This window comes from Paraphaeosphaeria sporulosa (assembly GCF_001642045.1).
Source record: "Paraphaeosphaeria sporulosa strain AP3s5-JAC2a unplaced genomic scaffold CC84scaffold_4, whole genome shotgun sequence".
NCBI lineage: Eukaryota > Fungi > Ascomycota > Dothideomycetes > Pleosporales > Didymosphaeriaceae > Paraphaeosphaeria > Paraphaeosphaeria sporulosa.
Genome location: NW_017253363.1, coordinates 2107853 through 2135817, shown reverse-complemented (window position 1 = coordinate 2135817; position 27965 = coordinate 2107853). Strand labels below are relative to the sequence as shown.

The window sequence follows — 27965 nt, the reverse complement described above, 5'->3', positions numbered from 1 at the left end:
GGACTACAGTCCCAACTAAATGGAGACGTCAGAGCGGAATCGAGCAGAAATGTTATGTACGTTTCGTTGAGGTCGAGATGGAGACTGACGTCGCTTGTAGCTCTACACAACACGAAAATGACGCGCTACCGCAAGGTAAGCCGCGCTAGCAACACACTCATTTCTCCTCCACCTCCAGCTGTTAAAATCGAATGATGGTATCGCAGTAAAACTGATTCTATCAGCAATTTTGAGGTCTGTATCTAATTTCATCAAGCTTTATCATACTTGGTCTAGCATGTATGGACAATCTCTGCGTTGCCTGAACCTCTTAGGGGCAAGCCTGAATTGGGTATAGCGTCTGCTGTTGACTGAAGGATTCAGGCAAGACCTAGCAATCCGGCGTTGGATCGCAACGTTCGTATGTCTCTCAAGGATCACTCTCCGGCATAAAGTCCGCATTGTTCCCTTCTCGCTGCAGCTCACTATCCATTCAGCAGCCGACGAGCATACAGCATCATGTCGTCGCAACCCCGTCCCGAACTCCTTGGTCTTGCACCAGAACTAGTCCAGAATGTGATTAAGCAAGTCGGTGACAAAGGAGACTTGACCAACGTGCGACTGTCTTGCAAGACATTGAATAAGCACGCCACGACTGAGCTCTTCAAGGACGTGTTCGTCTCCCCCGAGCATTCGCATATAAGCTCCTGGAACTCCATCAGCCAGCATGACGTTCTCAGGCATGTACCCCGCCACGCAATTATCCATACGCAGCCAGTCATTGAAGACCTTGGCCTCGACACGTTCAGAGAGCGCGAGGAAATTGGCGAGGACTTTGAGGAAGCCCTTGCTGCCTTATCAAGATTCCCAAACCTCGACTCGGTCGAGATCGGCTTTACTCCAGAATGTGTGGGTGCCGACGACCACCTTGACACGGAGTTGGCGGAGAGTAAAACACAGCGCGAAGATATGTTGAAGCTCATCTTTCAGGCCATCAGAGACAGGGCCGAAGACGGGAAGAACAGGAAGATCCGTAAGATGACCATCATCAACTTACAGAACTACCCCCTCCCGAATTTCTCCTCTTCCGATCTCTTCCGCGACGTCATGAGCCAGCTGGAAGAGCTGCATATATCTATGACCCAGGAGTTCAACGAGCATGGACCCGACCACGACTACACCAAAATCGAGCTGCAAACCTTCCCGGCGTACCTCTGCTCCGACTGGCTGGCACCCATCTCCACCCATCTGAAGGCATTGTCTGTTTATCACCAAACGGACAATTGGGGCCCCTTCCCTGGCTACTTTGACCCTAGCGGTATCTCCTTTCCGAAGCTCGAGACACTGGCTCTGGGCTACTACACGCTTGCGCACGACAACGACATCGACTGGATTCTTGCTATCAAATCGTTACGAAAACTCATCCTGCAAAAGTGCATGATTGCCTCCTGGATCAAAATCGATGCCAACAACCTGGCTACGTGGAAGCCCCGGACGCGCGATTGGACCAAGATGCCCGACCAATATGGAGGCAGCTGGTGCGAGGGTTTCGTGTACGATGGGAAGTGGAGCCAGAATCTGGACCGAATTGCGAGCGACTTGCCAAATCTAGTCGACTTCCGATTCGATACTATTTCGGGATGGGGAGACGAGGCTACGTACGGGGTAGAATACCGCGACCGCTGTGGCATTAGGATTTCACCCCAAAGATATGTCAGCTTTGATAATGGGATCTTGCCGACTCACTGGGTTGAGGCGGATGATGCTGGCGAGATAGAGGGCTGGATCGAAGAGCTGGAGGACGACTTGATAACCAACAAGCACGACGATAACTTCGAGGCTGACCAGAAGAGTCTGGATGCGCTGTTGGAAAAGCTGAAGTCAAGGAAGTCAATGGGCCAATCTGGAGCTACCTAGTATCCGATGATGTCTGGTGTATGGTGTTGCAAAAGGCGGATCATTCGACGGATGATTGAATCTTGCTCGGGACCACTGTCTGCAAGAGGAGGTTGTGCGACCGTTCCGTACGGCCTATACTCTGTCATAGGCGATAGATAAGTGCTAACCTCAAAATTTCCCGTCGTTTGTACATCTTGAGATATCTTGCGGCCGCAAAAGACGCTTGATGACGTCGAGAATGAATATTGCACTTATCCAAATGATTTTCGGGGGAGGATGCTCGGACATGTACGCAGCGTTGGGGTAATGCACGCAAGTCTTCTACTATTCGTTGGTTTTACCGAGGCCGAGTCCGCTACCGGTACCGCCTGCTTGATCTCAGCCTCAGGTCTCAAGTTGGCTTCACCCCGCTTTACTCAGCCTCTCTCAGACACCCAGATACACAATTTATTTCTAACTTGTTCGGCCGCAGCCTTGCGAGACCGAAATAGCTCGGCCTCTCCCATAACAACACGTTATCGAATCGCATCATTTTCCACCAAGTGCTACCTTATCGCACAGGCAAAGCAGCCTAAAGAAGCATCAAATCTGAAATTCTTCAAAAGACTACCGAGGTATCATCGTCCACGCCTTGCATTCTGTCGACAGGTGAACCGTCTGAGAATGGATGTTGAAAGCCCAGAATTGCGGGGATACCCCTACAAACCTCTGAAGTCGCTCAGTGATATTCGCGTGATTTCGCTGCTACCGGCGCGAACATACAACACCAGACTGGAAATCCGGCTTACAGACGTTAACCGCTTTGATATACTCCTTGGGAGTGCCGATACTCCTTCTTATGAAGCGGTATCGTACTGTTGGGGCGAGCCAAATCTTTCGCATACATTGGTCTGCGACGGCCAGTGGACTTTGGGTATTACTGCAAACGTCGATACAATGCTACGAACTCTCCGAAAACAGAACAAGACTCGCTATCTTTGGATTGATGCGATTTGTTTGAACCAGAAAGATAATGAGGAGAAACGGGTTCAAGTGGGCCTGATGGGAGACATCTTCTCGGAAGCTGCTAAGGTACATATCTGGCTTGGGGAAGGTGAAGATGATGCAATCAAAAAGATTTTTACAGCTATGAGATATATTGACGCTCGCCGCACTGTAAGACCAGGAGGGATAGGAGACTACAGCGTTTTTGTCCTCAACTCTATGTGCGGCAAGGATAGCGTTCGGATCTTCAACGCCTTCTTCGCACGTCCCTGGTTCACAAGGCGATGGATATTACAGGAAGCGGCCCTTGGTCGTAACAAGACTGTTCGGTGCGGGCGCCACAAAATTAGCTGGAGTACCTTCGTTAACGCAGTACATCGTCTCTCACATTCTAATCCGCCGTTCCCAACACTAAGGATTCGATTTAAGTCAACACTGGATCATATTGGAACATATGATAGTGTCCAAGAGAACGATTTACTTCCTTTTCTGTGGGATTTCGACGAGGCTGATTGCGTGATGCCACACGACCGTATATATGCTCTCTATGGTATGATTAATTTCGAACGGCCATTCTCTCTACCGGAAGTCGACTATTCAAAACCATGGCCCGCGGTCTTCATGGAGATTGCACAAATATATTACCATGATACGTCGCGCTGGAAGATGCATGGGGCTTCCATACTCCAGCATCTAATTTCGTTCGGCTCACTAGCTTCAACAGATCCTGATTTACCATCCTGGGTGCCAAATTGGACCGCAACCCGCACTCGAAGGCACATAATCGACGGACACTTCCTGCGCGGGGACCTCCCAAGCACCGCGAACGCGTTAAACGACCACAATTTTACTGGTGCATTTCCCAAGCCTTTCCACCAAGGTGAGAGATATGTTCAGGTCTCTGCGGCGATGTCTGGAAAGGTGACGAGTCTGATTACGTCGCTCAGAGAGGCAGTCCTAGCAGCCGCCAAAGGACTCACACTCGCCGTACCTGTACATGAGGTTATGATGGATCTTCTACACACCGTGCTCCTTGATGATCGTGATCGTCTACTTCTTCCCCTAGGCTATGATCACGATCGAGTGGATGAAAAGTACATAAGTGCAGAGAAAGTAGACTTTCCACGTGTAGACGACGAAGCTTTCTACAATGCGCTAGTCGAAGTCTATAGCCGAAATCTTGACTCTCTGGAAGGAAGAACTGTTAGTAGCTCAGAGTCGTCCCTTGGATCTGCAAATCTTCCTGGGGGCTCAAGTTTGAATAATAACACGAGAGACTACGACTATTTTCTTCAACACATCGTGCAGCAGGCACTGCACTTACTATTTGCTCACCACAGGATTTGCGTAGTCCATGGTCTAGGAGATGCGTTTTTCGCTGCAGGAACGGTGGGTATTGAAACTGGGGATCTGATAATTCATCCTCCCGCTCTAAGCTGGATCCGACTACCCTCCAAAAGGTTTCTCACGTCTATCAGGCTGGCATTGCGGCGATTATGTCCATCTCAGCACAGAGAATCAATTTACAATTCTACGGATCACAGAATGACCGCAACTGTAGGATACAAGTATATTGGACCCTGCTTCACTTTGGAGGGAGTCCATCCGCTCAATCTAGAAGATTATGTCCTTCTATGAATAGGTTCCCGGGTTGAGTGCGCTATGGCGAAGTGTATTTTTCACATTCATTCGGCAAGCTCGATCAACGTAGTGTGAACGGCTTTTGCAAAGCATCGCTGAGCACCGGTACTAGTTGAAGCCGATTGAAGCATTTGTGAAAGTATGCCGGCTAGAGGATGTTCTATTTTTTTCTTTCATAGAAGTCTATGCAACGACAAAGTCTAATGTTCTTCTCCTCTTCATCAACGAGTATTATTGCCCAAAGTGTCGCCTACGAAACTATTCAAAATTCTATGCCATGCCTGCCTTCGATTCATCCCGGTATTCTACTGAATCGTGTGGTCCGGAGTGGTTGCCGCTTATTCCTCCGAGGAGTGGCTTAAGGCCGGGGAGCGCGACAACAATGATCGAGAGCGCCATTTCGAGCATACTGAGAGGGTCTATGGGAACTTCATGTCAGATTTTTTGTTGTGTTGACAGATCTTGTGGTGCATCGACAACTTACAAACGAGATTCTCTTGCCCGGTGCCCACTTTGAGGGTGACAAAACGCACGATGCTGGACGCGATGGTCAGACCTCCCAACACGAACGTAAGAGTGACGCCTTTCGAAGCCCTGAGAATGCCCTGGGAAAGCAGAATCAGGGGAATGGCGTATACCACAAGGTAGCATGCCAGATTGAGGGTGAAGTTCAGGATGAATGGCTCAGGCGCATAGAAGACAGAGCAAGCGCCGTCTTCCTGGGACCATTGAACTGAGACCGGTGTTCCACAGAAGAAGGTGTCGTCGAAGAGGATGGTCAGGTAGCAGATGATGACGAAGCCAGTGAACCCCCAAAGCATCTTGCGCATCGCAGGCCTAGCGTGGAAGTCGAAGAACGCCCAGTAGAAAGCTAGCATACTGAGTTTAGGGAAGCCCATGCCGAAGTCGTAGAAATAGTTGGACGAGAACGAGATCTGCAAATTGTGAGTGCAAGTCGCATATTTTTGTAAGAGTCTGTCGGGAAATCCTCATCTGGAGAAGTGAAAAAATAGCAGAACTTACTTTGGAAAGTTTGACAGAGGGTACATAATCATCTAGCACACCCATCCGGTAGGTGAGAGTGTCGCATATTATCAGACCCAAAGCATCAATCGCGGAGGCAATCAACAGCCAGTCTGCCCAGTTCAACTTCTCACGGAGCTTGATCAGACGCGTGTAGATGCGCGCGGCAACAAAAGCGTAGGCGAGGATCAACAAAATCCATTCCGAGATCTAATACAACGCATGGTGTTAGGCGGTGAACTTATCGCCACTATACGCATGGGGAATCCACTACCACTTACCATGCAGTCCTTGCCGTCAATGAAGTAAGCCATCTTGACTAAATGATCGGTTTGCAGGAGGAGAAAACGGGAGAAGGAGACACAAAGATTGAGGATGTAACTTCAATGGCTTGCTTTTAACCGGAGTGCGGCCTGCACGACCGTATTGTAGGGACCCTCAGCCTTGCATGCCCTGGCCTGTACGTACTCGACCAAACCGCCATGATAAGTCGTATGAGCGCGGCAACACGCAACCGACCCTGCATGGAACAGGGCTAATCTAGACACACAATGAAATTTTCTTGGGGAACAAGGGAACCTCTTCCCTCGTCCGATAGCCACCAACCGCTTGCACGGGCTGTATATACTGCGTGGACTATACCTTGATGGTTGTTTTATCTTGCAACACACGCGCGGGGACGGCGTTCCAACTAATGATCAGACGCCATAGGCGGCAGGGGAGGTCCACAAGAATGTGGTGTGTTCCAATGCAGACCTTGCTCGGTCGTTTCGACGGGTGAACCACGCCCCTGGACCCTTTGCAATACAAGCGGCAAATATCAATCAACTTGGCATTTATCTTACTGCACTCCGTTTGAATATCGTCTCATTCCTGCAATGCTATGGTGAAGGACGTAAACTAGTTGTGAGTTGTTTGTCGATCCTCGGTGGTCACATTCGAGGGAGAAATCAAGGTGTACAAACTCGCACGAAGCGCAGAACACGAGGACGCCATGCACTGAGTGCGCCCACGCTTACTATTGTATTGGAATGAAGGGCTCAACACGGTTCCTCCGCGGGAGAATAAGCGCGGGACAAACGGGTCGCTTGCCATACCCTGCACATAATCAGAGTGGGACCGAATCGGCGCTATGCCGATCGTGCCGTGCGGCGTAGCGGGACGACTTCCCCCGGACCCGAATGCGCTTGGATCGAGTGATCGTTCCTCGGGCTGTCACTGCCAATTCCTGGGCCTCCGTGCTTCTGGAGAGAGTCTGCGTAGACGCTCAAACACCGCACGTGCAGAGGTGCATGGATAATGAGCTCGTTGTGTGCATCATTCAAACAAGAGAAGGAAATACATCGCGCACTGAAGAAAGTGCCACGGGTATCTGGAGTTCTGCAAACCTTACTCATACAGGCCATTAATTTGAAGAATGTAGTGCCTCGCAAGTCCTCATCCTATTGTCATCCACTCGATGCAGCACTTTAGGGTATCCTGGCCCTCTGGTATCGGGGACCTGCCCCAGATCCATTCTAGGGCCATGACAGATACGCTTTTAATCTGACACCCCGAGGTCCATATCAGACCAACAGTGCGCGCCTCCTGAACCTTCATGGATTTTTTCCTTTAGAGAAGTCCGTCTCATCTAGCGAATTCGAAAATTGTACGCTGACCTGTTTCGTCTCGTAAATGACATCTTTTCTCTGCATTGTATTGAGCTCGACCTCGCTCCCTGAGTCGTCCAAGATATCGTCTATCCGTGCTTTTCTTCTCCCTGAAGTCCCGAAGGTCACGATCGGTGTCTGGACTCCGTATCCTGTTCGTGAAGTCGAAGACCCGTAGGTCTTCTTAGATGAAAATAGGGAGCCGCGGCGGAGGAATGATCGCATCGAAGGGAGAGCTACTACCATGATGGAAACGGACATTTCGGCCATTGAAAGCACATCTGCACAAGTGTCAATGCTGGTCTTTGCGCCGATACTATTCGGTACGATGACTTACAGACGTTCGTCCAAGCCTGGATCACCTCAATGGTTGCGAACCGCACAACGCTGACAGATATGGTTATAACACCAAGCCCAAAAGTTATGACAAGACCCCAGATCTGGCGCCGGCCAAGCTGGAGTTTGTATAGAAGCGGAAAAGGAAGTGTGAAAACTGTAAAGACATCAGTGTGACTCTCAATATGACACCGTGGAGACCCACTCGATAAATCTGACGTGACATTAAGTGCCCAATCCGTCCGGAACACTTCCTTAGAGGCGAAGGTATTGCACGCTTCTTCATCAGTGGACCAGTTCGAAGACACTTGACGACCACACCAGAATGTGTCTAAGAAGCAGGTCGTCACCATGGCTGCTCCTACGAAGGCGCTCACTATATAAAGCGCTTTTCGTAACCAAGGCATGGTAGGTGGAATCAGTCTGTAGTAAAGCGCTACTATCGCTAACTTGGGAAGATATATCCCCGTATCGTAGAAGTAGTTGCCGGCGAATTGCACCTGGAGTATCAGCTGTCAGCACGATTTGCCTAGTTTCCAAGATACAGTATGTCCTACTTTCTTGAGCTTGATCAGGTCGGCTTCTGAGGGCCCAGCGTCAGACATGCCACCCAACTTGTAGGTCATAGTATCGGTTATAAAGAGTGCGAGCATATTGAGGATCGATGCGATCAAGAAGCTGTCGCTGGTGGTCGGATGTATATGTTGTAACACGCGTGGAACAAGGCGTCCTGAGGCCAGCATTATAGCAAGTGCCATGAGGGTGGCCTCGATGGGCTTTATGGTCGAAAGTCAGAACCAAAACCAGCAGCGAAGCTCTTGCGTCTCTCGGATTGAGTACCTACAATTACAGCCTCTGGCGCTGCACCTTGAGCCATTGTGGAGATCAGTCGTGAATACAATGGTCGGCGCAGAACTAGATCGCGGACGATAAAATGCCAACCCAAGTAGGAGAATGGATCTCGCAAGCCTTCGAACGGTGGGCGTAACTCCTTCAAGGCGGTACAATCTGGGGAAGGGGTTCATTCAGCGATGCATCATTCGTTCATATGGATGATGTGACACTATCGGTTTGGATGCATTGCCAGACCGCTCTGGCGGATCAATCTTATGCCGTGTTTGCCTGCCACCAACACGATACATGCAGGTACCAAATCTCGGCGAGTTTTATAATCGGCTGAACTCTGTATGATCTCGTACCGATAACCGAGATCCAGGTCGCTGTCTTTTTAGCCTAGTGGTGAGCGAGATTTCTGTCTGGGATCCAAACACAGTTTAATATACCTGAAAGTGGCGTTACTCTATGCAGAAGAATGATGCACACAATTTCAGAACCTTGCACGCCCACGCCGCACCGCATACAAAAGATTGATGATCGGGCCCATCACCTTCCGGGCGAGGAAATTTCTGCGCCTTCGGTACGAACTCGATGTCTCCCGCGCAGGTCGGATCCCAAAGGCTATGTAAGAGCGCTCGCTTCGGATGTTGGTCGCTTCACTTTTTTGCGTCCCAACACTCCTCGTACATGTTCAACAGGCATATGCTGTGTTTTAAGGTCAACCCTATTGCTATCCGCTACGAAGGAGGCTCGAGCTAATATTATTCGTGCAGTGATGGACTGCCAAGAAAATAACCCCTGTGCTCTGTCAAGAAGGTCGAAGGCTTGCAATGTCCACCTTCGACTTCTGCTCCGTGCGACGACTCCAGGAAGCCCAATCCAGTCGTGAACCTTTGCAGGGTCGCATTCAGTTCGACTTCAAAGGAATTAGATGCAGCCTACAAGTCTTCTAAGCTTAGATTAGCAAAACGATCGTGTTGCCAGCGCGAATGGCTTTCAGCCCACATTAAAGGTGCATGTCGCTCGTATCGAAAGCTTGAGCAGCCACAAGATAGCCAGCCATCGAAGTGTTGGTATCCCACGTACAGTAGTGCGAAGCAGAAATTGCCATGGCTCTCGCCAGCAAATGCCTACTCAGTCAATTTCGACATCGCACGTCCTGTCGCATTCTTCAACTTCGAATACCAGCTGTCCCCTGGGCTCACCGAACCTCCACCCTCCTTTTCGAGCTCTTCGACATTTTCTTTATACCAAAGGCCTATCGTTCCTTTCGCAAATGCGTGAAGCCTTTTGTTTTTCGACTCATCCTCCAAGCCACCCCAACGCCACCATGTTGCCCCCACGTATGCATCGCTTAAGTCCGCTTTGTACCGCTCCTCCACTATCAGATCATCGGCACTCTTCCCATAAGCGTAAGTAAACAACCGCGCCGAGGTTAACGTGTGCTTGACTACGACCTATTTTCCGGTGTTCTGGGCGGGGATGGTAAGAAATAGTGGCACCGGGCCTGTCGCGAAGATCAGGGCCGTGGCCGTTCTCCTGACCTGCGCGATGTATCTTGAAGTATCCAAAAGAAATGCGCTTTAAGCCATCTTCCGCAGCGCAAGTCAGGCTTCCACCAAGCATCCTCCCGCGAGCCAGGTTGTCCATGTGTCCATCTTCTGGCCGGTGACTATCGCTGAAGATGGTGTCCGCGGTGAATATCGTGATTCGACGCGTTGGCTGCTTAGACGATATACACCGTATATGGACGTAGAATCCGAAGAGCGGCTTCGATCCGGAAGCCTTGAGAATGGAAAGCGAGATTGCAGGAGAAGCCACTACACTTGGCCCCGCCGGCGAATCCGCTTGTGCAAATTTGGGGGACTATTCTTCAAGTCTTTGATCTCACGAAGAATTTCGGTACAACATTGCAGGTGCCACTCATCCTTCCGTCCGATGTTGTGATGGCGCGGCGCAACTACATTCTGCGGTGAAAGACTTCTCTCGCTCTTTGTATCGCCGTATTAAGTATCGTGTTTAGGCTCTAGCAAAGACATATGCACCAAATTGATGAAGCGATATTATAGTCTTATATAATAGAACGTTCTGTCCTAGAAATACTATGTTACACACATCCCCGTCCAGAATAAGGTTCATTCGATGAATACATTCATCGGATAGGTATAATCGTACACAGGAGACTACAAGACTTTGATTGCGTACATAGTATTTCAGCTATAAGTCCCCACGTGCTGAGGTATTTTTTTGAGACATGAGCTATGTTCCCCAGTTAAAGTTAGACCAGATAACTTGCTTCAGAGTTTACCCTGTTTCATCTACCATACATATTATCTCCCCTCGTGATTCGGTCGCGCCTAACGTGATATAAGTATCATTTTTGCACGTATCACTACAAATGGATGCCATAAAGCTATGTGCTGTTGTTCATCGTAGTACATCTTGTACGAACACAAGAAACCAGCGTCCAAAATCTTTCATCTACCGTCCTTGCTTACCAAATACGAAAGCGGAATCCTATCCATTTTATCTTCCAAAATATACCGCATCCAATCAACGAGGCCGGCGACGCAGACGAGTGAAGTAGTTCTCCAAACCAACATGAGCAAACTTTCTTATGTTTGATATTGAATACATTCCAAGATCGGTGTTTCCTTATCACTTGAGCCTTGTGATAAATTATGACCGCTGCAGATAGAATCTAGAAGGAGGTACATGATTACGTTGAACTGTACGAAAGTAAAGCATCTTCCTACCGAGAGGACTGTTTGAACCCAGGATCCCATGTCGTGTTCAAGAACTCCTGCGACATGCACGCGTTGTAGAACTTAGAGTGTGTGCATTAATTCCCTCACAGTTTCTTGCTTCTTGAACTCGGTCTTGATTGGAGAGTACTCGTAGTACCTGGCTGGTGAAGATCGCACAACAGACTGGTGAGACAACGATATTGGCGGCTGTGCTTGAACTACAGCCGGCAACGACCCATAAAGGCTGTGAACATCCGGAATTTTCATGCTCACAAACTTCACCGCTGCCATTCTCTCGCACATTCCTACGAGGTTGTCAGCTACTGCTGGGAAAAGCCGGATCACGACTTTGACTGGATCTGCCACGGACACGTGCTCAAAGTTACACAAAGTTTGCATGCGTTGCTGTGTCGCCTGAAAAAGACAGGCCGTGATCGCAGGTCTTCGTTGGATCATGTATGCATCAACCAGGCCAAAATCAGAGAGAAAGTAATGCAGATGTGGCTGATAGGAAAATATTTGGTGGCGCTGCAAAGGTACATGTGTGGCTGGGAGAAGCTAGTGCCGAGGATGACGTTCGATGACTCTTTGCGTGCTTTGTGGACATGGTCGGGCTTGGAAAACACTTGGAACCATGAAATTTTACGAAGAGAGATGATTTGTGTTCTTCGTTAATGAGTAGGAAAGATCTGAAGAAGTTCGAGAGGACTCTCGCATAGAATGAGTCTAAAGCGCTCCCATTTGGTATAGCCACATATCAAACAACTTGAATGATTACTATTGCAACCCTGCTTTCAACGGCGCTGGATACTTAATGACGTATCTTGTGGACACAACGTGGTTTTATATATAGGAATGGTACGCTGCCGTGAGCCTGGTTCAACGACGCTGTACACCGGTTTCGACGATTCCAGCGAAACATGATTCCAACACAGAAGTTGGCATGGAAAATCCTTGATTCGATAGGAGTTTTGGATACAATATCACATCTCGAAGGGCGGAAACCTCATATCCCGCAATTACTGTGGGATTGCCATGACCGCGATTGCAAAGAACATTCGGATAGGGTCATGTCATTGCTTGGCTTGGCCAGTCCAAACGTTCCAGGGCCCTCAAAGATCTCAGTAATGAAGAACAAACCAACTGGACAATTGGCACCGGAATACGCCGAAGACTGGATAGAAATGTTCACACACATCATAAAAATGTACATTAAAGAGGAAAATTTCCACGATATAGCTGAGCATTGAGTGCCTTTGGCAGCCTATCTCAAATAAATAACGAGCGACCTTCCTGGATTCCTGCATGGTAGAGTTTCGCTTCATGACAGCCCGTGATGCTCTAGAATATTTGAGTTTGGCGCACTCAATGCATTGGAACCAGCCTCGCCTAAAGTCATACATCGATGATTGTACAAGGCTGAGTAAGTGCTGCGCTAAGCTCATCTCAGCCAGTGGACATGTCACGCGATTACAGCCCCGGGTCCTTTGGTCCTGATGATCATGGATTTCATGACTAACGAAGTGAGAGGAAGGGATTCCGCCAAGTGGTGGCAATGACACGACGGAACATATCCTTCTGCATGATCGAACCGAAACGGTCATTCAATTACATTTCATCTGAGGCCCAGTTGTCAAGCTTCCCTCCCACCAAAACGCCGCTGTAAATATCAAAATGCCGCCCTGGGTATCGGACACGAAAACTTTCAAGAAAATTACTTTTTATCCTACTCCTAAAGCACCCACTTATCCTTCTTTTTCGCCGCGACATCCGTTCTCACAGCCGGCCGCTCCTGCGCCGAGTCCCCAAACGGATCCACCGTCGCTGCCACATACGGGTCCCTGTAGTGCTCCTGCAGATTCTTCCCGCTGACCTCCCGCGTGATAACCAAGCTCTCCCGGCTCGTGCTCTGCGTCTTGACGCTCGCCTGCCGGCGCATGGTATCGCTGTGCTCGAGCTCGTACGCGAGTCCGCGGTCAGCGAAGGAGTACCGGCGCTGCTCGGTGATCTGGACCTCGCGGGTGACGAATATGGCGGCGAAGGACTCCTCGATAACGGGCCAGAAGATGGGCATCGAGGCGCACATGATGGCGAGGTCGATTTCGAGACACGAGAGGATGATGCTGATTGGAGTCCACCAGGTGAAGTCAATGTAGGGGTAGGTTGCGGCGCGGTTGTCGACGATGGAGTAGAGGCGCCAGATGGAGGTGAAGACGACGCTGGTAGGGTTAGCATCATGGTTTGGGTGTGTTCGCCTTGATGCGCCCGAAACTAGGCGAGTGAGGATTGGGTGGGAAGACTAACACTGCACCGACGATGAAAATGCCTGACATGGCAACTAAGTTCTTCATCCGTAAGTTGGGCTTGGTGAATAAGACCATGGGTGTGACAAAGACCGTAACGTCGAAAACCATGTTCAGCGCGGTGTGGCTCTCGAATAGGCCAATAAAATCCTTCGCGTTCACAAAGCCAAAACCGTAGCACTTAGCATTCGGATATTTGAGCGAGTCATAGTATGCTTGTGGAGGAAAGCCTGTGGGGTATGAGTGCCAGTCTGTGAGTTGTATGAGGAGACTTACAGGGAAACCAAGCCATGAATCCATAGGTAAAGCCCCATGCACCAATGATGACAATCAAGGCTTTGCATATCCAGTGCATTGTTCCGGCTTTGAAGATACGGAGGTACTGTGTGAGAAGCGATAGCTTGATCACAGCAGTATTTGTTATATAGAGCGCGTTCTCAAAATAAAACATCTATTCGTATTAGTAGGTCTTCACACATAGCCTTATACACCACACAAACCTTGACATAGCCCATCATTTGCGAAACCTCGAGGTACAAGAAGTGTTGCCCAAGGCCATATCGTATAGCTGTCAGTGATCGTTAGTCCTAGAATATTGGCGAGCGCGAGAACACTTACATATTAGTACCAATACAGTAGCAGCCGTGTTCAGCAACATCGCTAGCAGAACGAGCGCATCGTCCCATCCTGGCTCGCGCATAACTCGAAATCGCACCCAAAAGCGTAGGAACACAGCGGCCCATGTTATCACCTACTTGTTGTCAGCATCGATACAAAACCACGGATTCGACAACTCATACGAGAAAAGGCATCGTCGTACCCCATATTGTCTCCCGGCGATTTGCGAGCGGCAGCTTCTCGTTAGGATCCGGGGCATTCATCAGCATTGCAGCTATCAAGTCATCGTAGGTGACGCCCATCTTGCTGGCTGTGGGAGTCGACCTTCTCGTTTCGAATGCGACGTTGACAGGAAGTTTCACTCGTGCTTCCCCAACTCCGTCGTGAACAGCCACTGGGGAGTCCGTTCTATATTAGCTCTGCGTCTTCGGCACATGGCACGACAAGGGTGCTGAGCTAGATTTTAGTGTAGCGACCAACGTAACGGCAGCAAGGCTGGTGCAGGGCATAGAAGGGCCCGACAGGGAGCCAGCATGACGTTTAGACCACATGAATCGCGGACCTAGAAGCGGATGAGGCGGGACATCGCGCGTAGAGGAACGATCCTCACAAGCCCATGGCTGGGCACGATACCTCGATGCTCAAGAAGTCATTCGCCTCTCGAAGGACAATTGCAAACATATGCTGGTTAAGGTTCAGCACTTGTTGCCAGTCTGACAAACTTGTTTTAACCATTGTCGCACGCATGGGTGTGATACTCTTTCCTCTTCTATAGCATTGCGCATATGTCTCTTGCCACGGTATAACAAGATTTGCGACTATCACTTACCGCTGTCAAGGTGTGCGATTCGGATGTTATCTCAAGGCACTGCACCGACGCCATTGGAAGAGTGGCCGCGCAACGCGTAAGCCAGCGAACTGCAGCTCACTTTGGAAACCGGAGGACCTTCTTCGTTGAATCTGGCCCGGACATCTACGACCCCACATGAATGGGTGGCCCCTGTTGGCTTCCAAAGGTGATGAGGCATCGATTGTGTGATTCGTCTCTGGAGGGTCCCCTTCGACCCATTAAACTGGTCTGGGAACGATAGAAACGACAAGGATGTGATTTTGTGTCGGACCCTCGTTGCTCTCCACAACACTAGGTAAAATATCCCGACGTGTGGCGACGGACGTGGTAGTTGCCGTGGCTAGGGTTTCGATAATATTCCCTAAAGAAACCGAGACCGTGATGACTGTGAGCCCAGTACGGCAGACAGAATTCAGACGTGCACAAGAGTTTGTTCATGCGCATTACGAAATTGCGCTGGAAAGTCCACGGAGGATCGAAAAGCTCGTGCGAAGATAGGAGTTTTGGCCCTAATGTAGGCGAGTCTTCCACGTGCGCAGAAGCACGGCACGGATTGTTCGCCCGGCGAATACAGAATGAGCACCTCAGCTCATTATCCAAGCCATGAGGAAAGACATTCTTGAATGCAGGTACGTTGTCGTGCTTGCGCCGAATACATTGGTACACTGTACTTGCTCGCTTGAATGCGAATGCGATGGGAGACGATCAGACGGATAGCAGATCAGGAGTTCCAGACGCGATTGCGGTTGCAGTCATGCGTTCCAGCACCCGCAACGCTATGTCTCCTTAGCTGGCAAGAACTTATCGCCGAGGAGCGCGATGAGAGGTGCCACTACCAGTGCTACCGTCACGCACCCAGCATTGGCCGTGGAGCATATATCGCGCATTGCACGCTCTGGAAGTGTGTTTCGACGGAAGCGCACTCTTCGTGGGACTGTGACCTTTGCGTGCTCGTCTGGTTCCACCGAATTTGATTCCCCGTGCTGAGAACGATACGCGAGTCGTGTCTGCACACCGGCCAGTCATCGGCAAGTGCCCAGCTCATGTCCCGAGCGTAACTTTCCATGACATTGACGTGCCGCAACTTTCGCGATTCATTGACGACGCGGAGTGTTTCACTTGCAACGACCGGCATTTGGAGCCTGAGGCCTAGATGGCGAATCGAAAAGGTGTGCGGAGTAGCGTGCTGAGGTGCAAGGGTGTCACGGTTTTCTGGGGATACCATGGAAGAAGGCCCGGTGCTGCCCTATCAACGGAATGATATTTGGAGTTCACATTGTCACTGCGCAAACTAACGTACGATATCTGTGCGCCACCGTTCTCCTCATCGTCCGGCGCTTGTTGCCGATGGTTCTCGCGGCTGTTGGTTTAGGCATAGTGATAAGGATTGCGACCAAGCGCCTAAAGTAGTGGGTTCGAGGACGTGGTTGACACCCGCGGCCCGCCCGCGCATGCAGGATGTCGCCATGATGATGAGGGGTACATGCGCTGCAATTGTGTTAAGGTGCCACGCCAAGAGATCATATCGCGTCTTCTCAGAACCGACAGTGGAGTGGTGTTGGTAACATCAGCAACCACCATCCACCCCTATCTCAATTTCATGTTGCCGAACGTTTTGATTCCCAATACCTGAAGAGTCAGGCTTCAGAAGTAGCAGGATGCTGGTTAAGAAGCAGAGCGTCGCACTGCTCGGTGCCGTGCAAGTCGCTGAAGAGCGTCTTCCGTGCACCTTGTTGCTGGAAGGACCCTTCGCCAGCACTCAGGACTGAATCTCACCATCCACTTACTAGCGCTTGGCGCATCCTATCTATACAGTGACTCTGCCAGCGATTTACCCGCAGCATCAATTTATTTAGCGACGACAAGGGCACCACGAAGGACGCGGAAAAGAGCGCAAGACCGAGGACCACCCATCAAGAGCTCACCTACGAAACTGAATTCGCCAAAAGCAGCAGCCACTCCCAAACTTTAGCACAGGCATGCCGGCCTTGTGGTTATATAGCTTCGAAGACATATCCTCCCTCTTCTTACCACCACATTCATACCTGTTGCAACAAGAACAAGTCTGTAAATGGCCTACTACGCATCACGGAAGCACCTCGAATCGACGTCACAAGAAGTCTTCGTCGATGCAATACGATCGCTAGATACACGCGCCCCTACACGAGCACCGAACTAGACGCCCTCAATCTTCCTTCATCCCCATCCATTATTTACCTCTTCGACGCAACATTCGACCGACCTGCATGTATGCTTCCACCGCCTATGGGCCAAACAAATCCTCACCACCAAGGCCGAGCCTTTCACTCCCGAACACCATCCCATCATGCCCTCGCACATCACCACTCCCCACTCATGTCCAGCCCCAAATACGCACTCCATTCCTCCTCATACTGCTGCCCTCTCTCCGCTTCTGCTTCTCTCCACGTGCTCTTCACCTCCCGGGAGTCTTTGAGCACATATCCCCACTCATCCTCAAGGCCTAGGTACGCGGTCCACTCCGCGTCATAGAGGTTTTGAGTGGTGTGGTTGGAGGTGGAGGTGGATGATGGGAAGGACAGCGAGACGGCGCTGTCTGCACGTTTGGCGGGGCGGGTTAGGGGCTGTTTGGTTGCGGTGGTGGTGGTGGTGGTGGTGGTGGACATGGTGTATGTTGAGTATGTGTCGTGCAGCGCTTTTAGGCCCTGGAATGTAGGAGATGGGTATGTTGGGTCTGGGCTGCAGCAGGGAGGTGCTGTAGGATTGGTATGTCTGCGCTATGTCGAGTCGTAGTATGCGCGACAGAAGACGGGTTGACGGATAGCAATTCGAAACTGGCACGTCTGTAGTTACCCAGCTGTTTAAATTCCGGGTCATCTTTTCGCTAGCTGGACTCGCCGACAAGTATCCTCTGCGCCCAAGACACTGGATCCCCACGCCGACCGGAGTACACTTTCTGACATCCACCATCGCCCTCTCGCCCCGCCTGCTCCAGCCCCCGCACTCCGCCCTCAACTCCCCTCTTTTACACTTATTTCACGCTATGACGCAGTCCACACACATTCTAATAATACACCATAAGGGCTCGCAGGTCTCATAGTCAGCTTACCTCAACTGCACCAGCACAGCACCCACGATCCGCCTCCCTCACCAGAAACAGCATCCCGATTGCGATAGGTCACACCCACCCTTGATCTATTGATCGCCAGAGCCATGGAAACTCTCCCCTAGTCATGTGCTGACCAAAAGCTGGAATGCTACGGGGAGCCGCTAGCACGGCGCTGTGATTGGCCCGCGTGGGGAGCGGAGGCGGACTTCGGCATGCTACACCATGTCTACCCCGCTATAGGAGGGGACTTGAGGAAAGAAGTATGACATGTAAGATTGGTGTAGAGTGGTTATAGAAACGAGTTTGGTAAGTGAGAGAAGCTAGAAAGAGGTGAAAAGGAGGTGTGTGCGAGAGTAGCTGTTGGACGCCGTATCTGGGAAGTTGCAAGTTCAAGTTCAGTGTATGATTTTCCAGCGTCGGACGGTTTCCTGCATGCCCATGGTATAGAAAAGCAGCCACGGCACCGCTGCAGAACGATATGTCCACGCACACAAACAGCGTGCAGACCAGGCAAACAGAGACTCTCCAAACGCCGCGCCATGCAGCCAAGGTGAAATTATATTTCCCAACCGTCTAATCAACACCGATAAATGCATGCCTGGTATCGCTCATGGCGCTGAAGTCTCACTTGCACTTAGCACCTGCGAGCCTCTCAACCCATCGATCGCCGACAGGATCCCATCCGCAACCTCGCCCACCTTGCCCTCGAGCGCGCCAAAGTCCATCCTCCCAATCGCTGCATTGATCTTCTCCGTGACCTCGGGCTCCGCCACTGCCTCGGACATAACCTGCCCTTCGGTGCGCCAGTACTCCTCGCGGACCTGGCGGAGCCCCGGATCGCGGTTGATGCTGTTCTCGAGCAGGCCGAGCGCGCGCAGCTTGTGGAGTGTCTCCTCGGCGGTTTTGGTCGTGGCCTCGAGGCGGTTGGCGATGGGCTCGGGGCGCGCGAGCCAGCGGTTTGTGGAGGTGGCCCAGAGCGTGCCTGCGAGGGCGAGGTCGGCGAGCGCAAATGCGAGGTAGCGGAACAGGCGGATGCGCCAGTGCGCGGGTTCGATGTCCTCGAGCACCTTGGCGCGCTTGTTCGCGGAGGGATCGTAGGTGCCGAGATACCACGTTTCCGTGAAGAGCAGCGCGAGCCCGGCGATTGTGGCGTGTGTGCGGAAGCGGGTGCCCTCAGGCCCGACCATGCTGGATGTCGCGAGGCCGAGGACGGCGAGGTGCGCAATGTGCGGCGTGAGCAGCTTCGGCAGCGCGTAGAGGAAGTAGTTGCGTGTGCTGCTGGAGCCGTCGGCGGCGTTGCACCACACGCAGTTGAGCAGCGTGTCCGGGCCAAAGGCAAAGTAGAGCATCTTGTTTGCGCTGTTGACGGTGAACTTCTCGCGCAGCACCTCATCCGTGGGCGTCAGCTCCCGCAGCAGCCGCAGCCGCGTGAAGAGGACGTTGGGCTCGATCTGCCATCGGCTCTGCGTCTTCTGGAAGATGTTCTCGTCCGCGAAATACGGCAGACACAGCGCGAAGGAAGCGAGGGCGCTGACGAATAGCAGGTTCAGCACGCGCTGGACGTTGGTCGGCACATCGCGGACGGGGACGCTGCGGGAGGCGGCGCGGGACGTGTTGAAGAGATTTATGACGCGCGGGAGGAGGAAGGGCCCGAAGACGATGAGGAGCGTGTGGAGGGACGAGGGGAGGAAGGTGAGGCGCGGGATGACAACGTAGGAGAGGACGAGCAGCACGATGTTCTGCCAGTTGAACATGTTGGCGGCTGCGAACGGCGCATGAGGCCTGCCAGGCAAGAGAACGTAGGGCGCGTGGCCGCTGAGCGAGCGAAGAGGGTGACGTGTGAGCTTTTGGACATGCACGGCGCATCTTTCCCCGTGCTTGCGACGGGCCGCCGCAGGGTCTAGGGTCTGGCTTGGCGTAGAGGGGCGTCAGCCCGCGTTTGGATCTTATTGGTACATGGCTATTGCGTACAAAAGAAGATGGTATGGATACCCCTTGGCCTTCAGATGATTGCCCCATCCCAAGCCTATCGACATCTCACTGCTGACTTGCCTTTGCTCCGGCGAGTCCCACTGGGCCTCTGGTTGGAATTCACTATCGCAGCACCCGCTCCATTCCGCGCCCCTTCCCTCTCCCATGGCTTCCCCCCCGGGCTGGCAAAACTTTCCAGCATAAACGTCCTCATCGCCTTGGTCAGTACATCCTCCACGAGCACCTCCCACAGCTTCTCTTCCTCGAGCCAAGTAGCGTTCTTGACTTGTAACCGCGGCTTCTGTACCTTGACGTCCTGCAGCCTCGCCACAGTATCCACAAATTCTGGCTCCAGCATCTCAATCCATAGCTGGTCGACCAGGGTCCCAGAGTACTTATCTACCATTGTGTTTTTTTTTTGTGTTGTGATCTTCATCGATGTCGGTGTCGTATTGCTCCATTAGGACGTGAGCCATAGTCTTGACATGATCCTGAGTGTCGGCTAGCTTGGCGGACGTGTGGATAGATTTGGTATAGGAAAGGGTGTGTGCCGCGTGTGACCTGTGGAATACGACGGCATAGTTCCGTCCATCGTCAGAGGCTGGAAGGGTGGGCCTTGAACGGAGGATGTGCGGATGCCCAGGTTGCCATGAGATATGTTATTGATTGTTGGTAGGTTGCCGATTGCTATGCTATGTTGAGAGAATGGTAATGAGGGAATTGGAGGAGACATTGACTGTGCTTATACGCCGTAGGAACAGTACTTGCGTTTGAGTAGGTGTGAATCAGAGTGTCACTATCTGACAAGGAGCGATTGAACGCAGTCGTGGAATGTTGTGCCAGTGAATCTCGACCTTCATCTTTCCACAGAGATTGCGAGAGATAACCGCAATTGAATCGCCAAGCTCATTGAGGCCTATTGTTGTTTGCGTCGTTGTTCATCAATCCGAAGTCAAGGTTGAGTTCATCCCAGTCCCAAACAACCTCCATACCCCCGATGTCTAGGCTAGACGAGCTCCCCCAAGGATTTTGTGCCAGGAATTGCTCCATGTCGAACGAGAGATCGTCTGTAGTCGCGACTTCTGGGACCGGCACAGGATCGAACGCGGGAGCGACCGGCTTCGCTTCTGGTTCCATCACAGGCGCGGAAGTTGTAGGCAGCGGTTGCTCTGGCAGCAGGGTTCGTACTTCTGATCCCAATTTGCTAGAGTCTAACCTCTTCAATGTCCGCTGGCGTTTGGTGATCGGGGCATATTGCGATAGCACCGGCGCGGCCTGCACGAGCTTGAATAAGAACCAATAAGACGATGCGCCTAGCTTTGTGGTGTGGCTGAGTTGCTGAAGCATGTCGAGTGCGCTCTCTACCGCATCCATGACTCTTTCACGATGGGGCAATACTTCGTCGACATCGTGAATGATGGCCGAGCAAAGAGTTGTCGCAGTGTCGAAGATGGCGAAAACGACCATGTGAAACTTCGCGTTGATCGGAAACTCGTGATTGAAGAGCAATCGCGCGATGTTGAGCATCTTCAGTGCTATCTCCACACCCTCTTTGCGTAGCTTTGCATCGTGCGAAGTCTTGGGATTCCTCGGATCGCCGGTAAGGTAGGGCTTCAGTAGATCGAGCATCGCTATGTGGATAACGACGTGTAGCTGATAACGCTGGAAGACATAGTATGGGTGAGCCTCGTCTAGGCTTAGGTCGGGATCTTCTATGCGAAATACTGGAGGAAGCTCATCGATGAATGTACGTATCTCCTGCAGGGCCCTGGACACTTGCTCGGGAGACAGATCGCTGATGACCTGGACATCCCCCATCAGAGGTGCTATCCGTCGGGCTATATGAGCCTGGAGTGCTATGTGAGCAAACGGCGAGAGAAGGTTAGGCTCAGATCCCACTGAGTCAAGGCGTAGGTTAGGGAACTCGAAAGACAAGTCCTTTTGGTCGATCAAATGCGGTCTTCCTAGCCATGCGGACATTTGCCAATCCCAAATGTACAGCAAAGTCCATAATCGGCGACGTATCTCAGCATCAAACTCAGGGAGTCCGGCGTGTGAGGATTCTTTGTCGAGGCCAAGCTCTTGAGCTTCCCGAATAGTACATCCGAGCGAGTGCCATGATTCCACGATGCGTGACTCTGATTTCAGCCAGGCACCTTTGTAAAAGAGTTCTTGCACTCTTTCTATGCATGTATTTGAGGCCGAAAAACTTTTACTTAGCTGTTCAGCGGCCTCATGGAAGCTGTCTGTCATGGTCTGGGGGGTGCAAGCCATCTCAAATTCGATCATCTTTCGAAGTTCGGGAGTGAGGTATTGCACTGAGTACGAGAGCACTCTAAGTAGCAAACAGGTAAACTCTGGTGAAAGACTCCGGCCATTAACACGGTCGAACCACCATTGCACATACTGGTCGGTAAAGGTGGGGGCGTAGATGGCGCTGTACCGGTAGTTGACAACCGAAAGGAAATGGTTCACGATAGCATCTGAAAAATACAATCAGTATTGGGTCCGGGCCACCATGATTGAACATACCTGTGATAGATCTAGGAGGTATTGCACTCAGCACACGCCCCACGGCGTCCGACTTGTCGGAACCTTCTGAATTCTCCTTCTTGAGCGATGGCTACAAGCGGTTAGAACAATTCCAATAAATCTCATAGAGCTAATTACCTCGCCATTAGCGTTACCTATATTATAGTGAACATGCCCTGGCATGTAACCCCATATCTTCAGGCCGTCTTCAGGTTCATCGTGCTCACCGTCCAGGCCATTCGAGGATATGTCGGCAGAGTCGGGTTGGCTTCTCTTTCGTCCTCGTGTCTCAGTTGACTTCTCACTATTCCACTTCCATGTTACTATGTCGAAGACTAAACGGTTTTCGCGATAGAAGTTCGGCATACCGAGAAGCAGACTCTGGAGGCGAGGGCTGCTGCGATCGTTTCGTCCCAAATTGACAAAGATGTGGGACCTTCCTCGCTTGACAGTGATTGCAAGGCCATTCTCGCGAGCACTGCGTAACGTGATCAGTCGCGATCGATCGCGAGCAGGGACGGGTGCTCCCATGCTCCTCCTCCGACTTTCGGACGCACCTTTTGTTTCCGGCGTTGACATTCCGTGCACGAAGTCGTAGCGCGACTTTCTTTATTACCTATGGTAGCTGGCTGCATGGCGATTGAATCGACTTGCAAATGGACAGAATAGTTGAAGTTTTGCACGTTCAGACACTTGTCGAGATTGTCATTTGGTACCTTCGGATTTAAGTAAAGTGCGTTGCAAAGTCCCCGCTTCAGCCGCCAAGCTGGAGTGACTAATGGCACGTGATGTTTGTAACACCGTGCAGAAGGCTGAGCACTGTGGCAAGAATCCTCTACAATATGCTTCTCGAAATCGACGGTTCGGCCGTAGCGTAGCAAGGCTTTGTTCGTCCGTCATTCAGAGTGGGGCTGTCAAGGACCCTCATTCTGGGGTGTGGGTCTAGACCGGATGACACCACATTGAAAGCGCCACAGCGTCATAAAGCTGTTGCGATTCCGAATGGCGACCGGATTTTTTATGCTTTTGAAGGTGGTATCGTGTTCGGAAGGTCGATAATGCTGAATTGGAAGAGATACGAAGCTGCAAAGTGAGGCGAAATCTAGCGAAGTCCAATTCGAAGCAACTTGCCTCTAACCGATCAAGGCTATGGATACAAGGGTTTAGACGAAAGTAATGTCGATCTCTCAAGCATATCCGCAGGGCGCATACAAGACAAGAATTTGAGGGAGTGATGTATACGCAGATACCAGGGTGGCGGAAGGCAAAAACGGCCGGAGATAGTGCTCGGGTTTATCGTTTACGGAAAAGCGCGAACCACAAACGATCGCCCCCGAACAAGCTCGTCGCAGTGAGGCAACACTCCGCTTTACACGTTCCTGTCGTATGCGCATGCTGCTCGACCGCGGAAAAAGCGATGAGTGAAACCCAGCCGCAGCAACGCCACGTACCTCCGAGCCGGCGGCGCGACAAGCCCATACTATCGTGCACCCTTTGCCGGCGTCGAAAGTAGGAATTTTGACCTTGTTTCCATGAGTGTCACGTGCTGACTTGACATCGAAGGCTGAAATGCGACCGTCAACAGCCGTGCAAGACATGCGTGGACCGCGGCTTGTCACTCTCTTGCACATACTCCCGCAATGTCTCAACTCCCGCGGCATCGTCTGCAACAAACACTGGTATCAATGTCCACGACCGTATTGATCAATTGGAGAAATTGGTAACCACACTGATGGCTGAAAAAACCGGTGGCGGCTCCAGGAGAATGAACACCATTCCCAGCATAGCCTCACCATTTCGTCCCGATCTCAACGATGAGAGTGCAGATGTTGAGGCCCCCAACACCCCTGTGCACATGACCCTGGACAGCCATGAGACGCAGTATACTGATAGTGGTCATTGGATGAGTATACTCGATAGTATCGCTGAGCTTAAAGACGAACTTGACCAGATAGCTTCTGAGCCACAGCCATATAGCCATACAGGTGAAGATCTTGGGCCAGAGCTGCTGCTTGGAATCAATACACAGGCAACGCGGCAAGACATCATAGCAGGTCTTCCTCCCAAAGCTGAAGCAGATCTTCTACTCGAAAGGTATTGGAACTTTGTGGATGTCGCACCGACTATCATGCATAGGCCAAAATTTGTACGTGAGTACCATGAGTTCTGGAGTAACCCAACAGAAACTCCGGTCATGTGGATTGGGATGCTGTATGGAATCTTTGCCATTGCTATACGCATACAATCGCTCGTTGAAGAACACGACAATGGCATCACCGACCCATCCCAGCGAACCTTCTCGCAAGCTCGTCAAGACCTATATCGACAAAAGATCGCACAATGTTTGGTTTTGGCTAACTACACCAAATGTCCACCATACACGATGGAGACATTCCTATCCTACTTTGTTGTGGAATATCTTCGGACGCGGGATACACAACATGGCATCTGGCTTCTCGTTGGGATGCTTGTGCGGACTGCATTCCGCATGGGCTTGCACAGGGAACCAACAAATATAACTAATAATAGTCTCACCCCATTTGAGGCTGAGATGAGGCGCAGAATGTGGTCCATGATTGTCCGACTGGATCTCATGTCGTCCGGACAAGTGGGGCTACCTCGGATGATCCACCCAGCGATGACTGATACATTGGAGCCCCGTAACCTTATCGACGAGGATTTAAAAGAGGATATGATCGAACTACCGCCTTCAAGACCGGACACAGAATTTACTCCGATGCTTTATACAATAATCCGAAACCGCCTTTTAGGGGTCTTCGCGCGTATCGTGGATCTAGTCAACGCTAGCGAGCCGCCCACATACCGAGAGGTCCTCGAGTTAGACGAGGTTCTGCGCGAAACCTACGAGAATATACCAGGAGCGCTCAAAGGAATGGACATGAACGACTTTGATCCATTTGCAGAAGGAGCCATGTCGATCGTGATCCTTGCCATGACGTTTCTGAAAGCACTGGAGATTCTTCATCGCCCATTTTTGTTCTTGGCACATGGGAACACTAGATACGAGTACTCTAGGTCAGCTTGCATAGATGCCGCGCTCGAGATCATGGATACTCAGCACCTTCTGGAAGTCAAATCACGAGAAAAAAGTAATTGGGACAAACAATCAATGTGGTGGACCTCCAGTTGGCGGCTATCCTCGCTAATGAGCCACGACTTTCTTTTGGCTACAACTCTGCTCATCCTAGATTTGGACCGGGATCTCGCCAACCCGATACCAATCAGTCAAGTGCCTAGAGAACGCTTCAAGAGCGGACAGCCGACACGCGATGAGATAATTCGAGCTTTGACCAGGGCTTACGAGTTCTGGGCACGTCTGGGACCCAAGTCAAGAGAAGCGCGAAGAGTGGCTGCCGCTGCCAAACATGTGCTGGGGAAGGCAGGTATCAGTGGGTTCACTCCTAGTTGTAAGAGCCCCCCCCCCCCCTTTTAGATATGCGGATCAGATGGAACAGGATTCGACTAGTCCCCCCGCAGAAGGACAATAGCTCATATGGTCTGGTCATATATGCTGACCCCTGCTAACAGCAACCGTGGAAAACACCCCTCGACAAACAGAGATCGACTTGCTGCCACAACAGCCTCTTCCTGACCCTTCGTTCTTTTTCGATCTCCAGAACCCACAAGACCCGCTGTTACCTCTGTCGACTGATGATGTGCCCATAGATTTTGGCGAGTACGGTGAACAGTTTGATTGGGTAAGTTCGTCGTCGATCTGCTCTCCTAATCCTTGAAAACTCACAACCGTACAGACGGGATTCGAATCGGCTTACTCAACGGCACCATTCGGCGACCCCAATATGCGCCAATACTTTGGTTAGAGAAATCGGTTCTAGTCGAGATGACGGCAAGCAACGCATCCGTAGCTGAACATGGACATACACCGCTCTAGAACAATAATACCCCAGCCATCGAATCGCTAATTTGGTCAAAAGCACAGCTGAAATACGTCACTGCATGTGGGACCTCGAGCTGGGTTTTGCCCAGTGCCGTGCGCTCAACCGTCTATCCGGTTTCGCACTAATCAACGTGCTTCGGATGTTTCCCGACTCACCGGATTTTCAATGTTACATGTCGCGCCAAATGTCGGGTACATGCCGTTGGTTCGGGACGGGGTCTAAGGCATGACTACAGAGTCCTTCGGGGTCCCTTGCAGAACCCGGAATACGGGCATTACCCTTGCTCATTGATTTTCCCGTATGTCGATGGAATTGGTCCCTCGAGCAAACGATGACATTTGTTCATACGTACTCTAAATCTTCCCAAGGCCTGCGCCAGCCTTGACTACCTTTTCAACGTCGCCCAGCGCCGTGAGAGTATACTTGTACGGCGCCTTAGTGAAGTTTCCAACCCTAGTAATATTGATACTTGCAGGACCCCAATCATTTTCTACAATCAGGTTAGTATCATGTTCTCTCCACTCGCTCCAAAAAAAAAAGACAGCAGTATCGACTTACTTGCGCCCAGATTCGCAAACCCATCTAGCTCGTAGTCCCCGTCAGGACTCGTATTCGGACTGTCATTTGGAATGACCAGTCCATACGTCGACAGCGCCTCGCTTGTGTTCCCGCGGAACACATTACCTTCGACAAGGACCTGATTGTCACTGCGACTGTGTATAGCCTGGAAAAGGTAGTCCTCATACAAGTTGTTGTATACATGTTGGTGTCCGAAGCGCCCAGCTGGGCCGCGCGTGCCCTCGTTGCGCCAGTAATTGTGGCTTGCCAAATATTCAGTATGTCTCTTTCCGAACGCCTGGTCATGCTTAAGACGACTTACTGATACGTGACGTGCAAATGCCCCTGATCAACGTCCCTCAACGCATCGCTATTACCCACCAAACTACTCTTCCAATGATCATGGAAGTAATTCCAGCTCACCGTAATCCAGTCACTCGCCCGTATAATGTCGCACTGCCCGTCATACGCATCCGGCCCGTTCGCAGGGAAACCCCCGCTCTCGAACTCATTGTGGTCGATCCATACACGCGTGCTGTTCTGTATGGTTATTCCGTCATTGCCCGTGATCCCTCGGATGCCAATGTTGCGAATGATCACATTGGACACGGACTTGATGTTGAAGCCGTTGGCGAGGATGTTCGCCCCGGGGCCGGTGCCGATGAGGGACTTGTTGGGGCCGATGGAGAGGCGTCCGGTGAGGGTGAAGTTACCAGTCAGGTAGATGGTGCGCGGGGCTGTATCTGCGATGGCTGCCTTGAGGGCTGCGGGCGTGGTGACTGTTATGGTCTCGCCGCCCGCGCCGCCGGTCGTTACGCCGAGCGGGTTGTCTTTTGCGAAGCCGGCAAGGCTATAATCTGAAGCTTTCGGACGCGCGGAGGCGCCGAGGAGGGATGTACTGAGGGCAAAGACGGAGAGCTTCATTGTGGGTGAAAATGCAGATGAATGAAGTGGCGACAGTATTTCAGGATCCTGTACTGCATTCTTTGAACTGGACAGAAGATGTCACCTGGACCGCCACATCCTTTTG

General features: G+C 51.3%; 11 protein-coding genes across 11 annotated transcripts; 4 read left to right on the top strand and 7 right to left on the bottom strand.

The window, feature by feature from the left end:
• Nucleotides 1–179: 179 nt before the first annotated feature.
• CC84DRAFT_1258488 (uncharacterized protein) lies at nucleotides 180–2092 on the top strand. Its single transcript, XM_018184833.1, has 2 exons — nucleotides 180–234; nucleotides 364–2092. The coding sequence occupies exon 2, from the start codon at nucleotides 499–501 to the stop codon at nucleotides 1894–1896; it is 1398 nt and encodes a 465-aa protein (XP_018037722.1). The 5' UTR covers nucleotides 180–234; nucleotides 364–498; the 3' UTR covers nucleotides 1897–2092.
• A 449-nt stretch (nucleotides 2093–2541) lies between these two features.
• CC84DRAFT_1088440 (uncharacterized protein) lies at nucleotides 2542–3591 on the top strand (the record flags this gene model as incomplete). Its single annotated transcript, XM_018174252.1, has 1 exon — nucleotides 2542–3591. A coding segment is annotated over one exon (1050 nt), but the record flags the coding sequence as incomplete, so codon positions are not given.
• A 1182-nt stretch (nucleotides 3592–4773) lies between these two features.
• Nucleotides 4774–5840, bottom strand: CC84DRAFT_1175181 (uncharacterized protein; the record flags this gene model as incomplete). Its single annotated transcript, XM_018180136.1, has 4 exons — nucleotides 4774–4922; nucleotides 4988–5438; nucleotides 5527–5736; nucleotides 5808–5840. 4 exons carry the CDS (start codon nucleotides 5838–5840, stop codon nucleotides 4774–4776), a joined length of 843 nt encoding a protein of 280 aa, XP_018037720.1.
• Nucleotides 5841–6976: 1136 nt separating this feature from the next.
• CC84DRAFT_1242817 (uncharacterized protein) lies at nucleotides 6977–8388 on the bottom strand (the record flags this gene model as incomplete). The annotated part of the gene is made up of 5 exons (XM_018184094.1): nucleotides 6977–7456; nucleotides 7513–7668; nucleotides 7717–8011; nucleotides 8069–8287; nucleotides 8356–8388. 5 exons carry the CDS (start codon nucleotides 8386–8388, stop codon nucleotides 7122–7124), a joined length of 1038 nt encoding a protein of 345 aa, XP_018037719.1. The 3' UTR covers nucleotides 6977–7121.
• Nucleotides 8389–12565: 4177 nt separating this feature from the next.
• CC84DRAFT_1195571 (uncharacterized protein) lies at nucleotides 12566–14436 on the bottom strand (the record flags this gene model as incomplete). The annotated part of the gene is made up of 7 exons (XM_018181411.1): nucleotides 14199–14436; nucleotides 14017–14149; nucleotides 13899–13966; nucleotides 13675–13849; nucleotides 13400–13628; nucleotides 12969–13314; nucleotides 12566–12580 (listed from the first exon to the last, which is right to left on the bottom strand). The coding sequence occupies exons 1-7, from the start codon at nucleotides 14316–14318 to the stop codon at nucleotides 12566–12568; spliced, it is 1086 nt and encodes a 361-aa protein (XP_018037718.1). The 5' UTR covers nucleotides 14319–14436.
• Nucleotides 14437–17205: 2769 nt separating this feature from the next.
• CC84DRAFT_1242811 (uncharacterized protein) lies at nucleotides 17206–17823 on the bottom strand. The gene has a single exon (XM_018184093.1). The coding sequence runs from the start codon at nucleotides 17813–17815 to the stop codon at nucleotides 17372–17374; it is 444 nt and encodes a 147-aa protein (XP_018037717.1). The 5' UTR covers nucleotides 17816–17823; the 3' UTR covers nucleotides 17206–17371.
• Nucleotides 17824–18562: 739 nt separating this feature from the next.
• On the bottom strand, nucleotides 18563–19708 carry CC84DRAFT_1186335 (uncharacterized protein; the record flags this gene model as incomplete). The annotated part of the gene is made up of 1 exon (XM_018180852.1): nucleotides 18563–19708. The coding sequence occupies one exon, from the start codon at nucleotides 19706–19708 to the stop codon at nucleotides 18563–18565; it is 1146 nt and encodes a 381-aa protein (XP_018037716.1).
• A 187-nt stretch (nucleotides 19709–19895) lies between these two features.
• Nucleotides 19896–20586, top strand: CC84DRAFT_655461 (uncharacterized protein). Its single transcript, XM_018187024.1, has one exon. The coding sequence runs from the start codon at nucleotides 19934–19936 to the stop codon at nucleotides 20387–20389; it is 456 nt and encodes a 151-aa protein (XP_018037715.1). The 5' UTR covers nucleotides 19896–19933; the 3' UTR covers nucleotides 20390–20586.
• A 245-nt stretch (nucleotides 20587–20831) lies between these two features.
• Nucleotides 20832–22823, bottom strand: CC84DRAFT_1088575 (uncharacterized protein; the record flags this gene model as incomplete). The annotated part of the gene is made up of 3 exons (XM_018174260.1): nucleotides 20832–22408; nucleotides 22458–22548; nucleotides 22596–22823. 3 exons carry the CDS (start codon nucleotides 22821–22823, stop codon nucleotides 20832–20834), a joined length of 1896 nt encoding a protein of 631 aa, XP_018037714.1.
• A 1006-nt stretch (nucleotides 22824–23829) lies between these two features.
• On the top strand, nucleotides 23830–26742 carry CC84DRAFT_655435 (uncharacterized protein). The gene is made up of 4 exons (XM_018187023.1): nucleotides 23830–23966; nucleotides 24021–25885; nucleotides 26007–26176; nucleotides 26231–26742. The coding sequence occupies exons 1-4, from the start codon at nucleotides 23875–23877 to the stop codon at nucleotides 26297–26299; spliced, it is 2196 nt and encodes a 731-aa protein (XP_018037713.1). The 5' UTR covers nucleotides 23830–23874; the 3' UTR covers nucleotides 26300–26742.
• CC84DRAFT_1216319 (pectin lyase-like protein) lies at nucleotides 26731–27859 on the bottom strand (the record flags this gene model as incomplete). The annotated part of the gene is made up of 3 exons (XM_018182789.1): nucleotides 26731–26867; nucleotides 26936–27198; nucleotides 27258–27859. The coding sequence occupies 3 exons, from the start codon at nucleotides 27857–27859 to the stop codon at nucleotides 26731–26733; spliced, it is 1002 nt and encodes a 333-aa protein (XP_018037712.1).
• Between the last annotated feature and the right edge of the window lie 106 nt (nucleotides 27860–27965).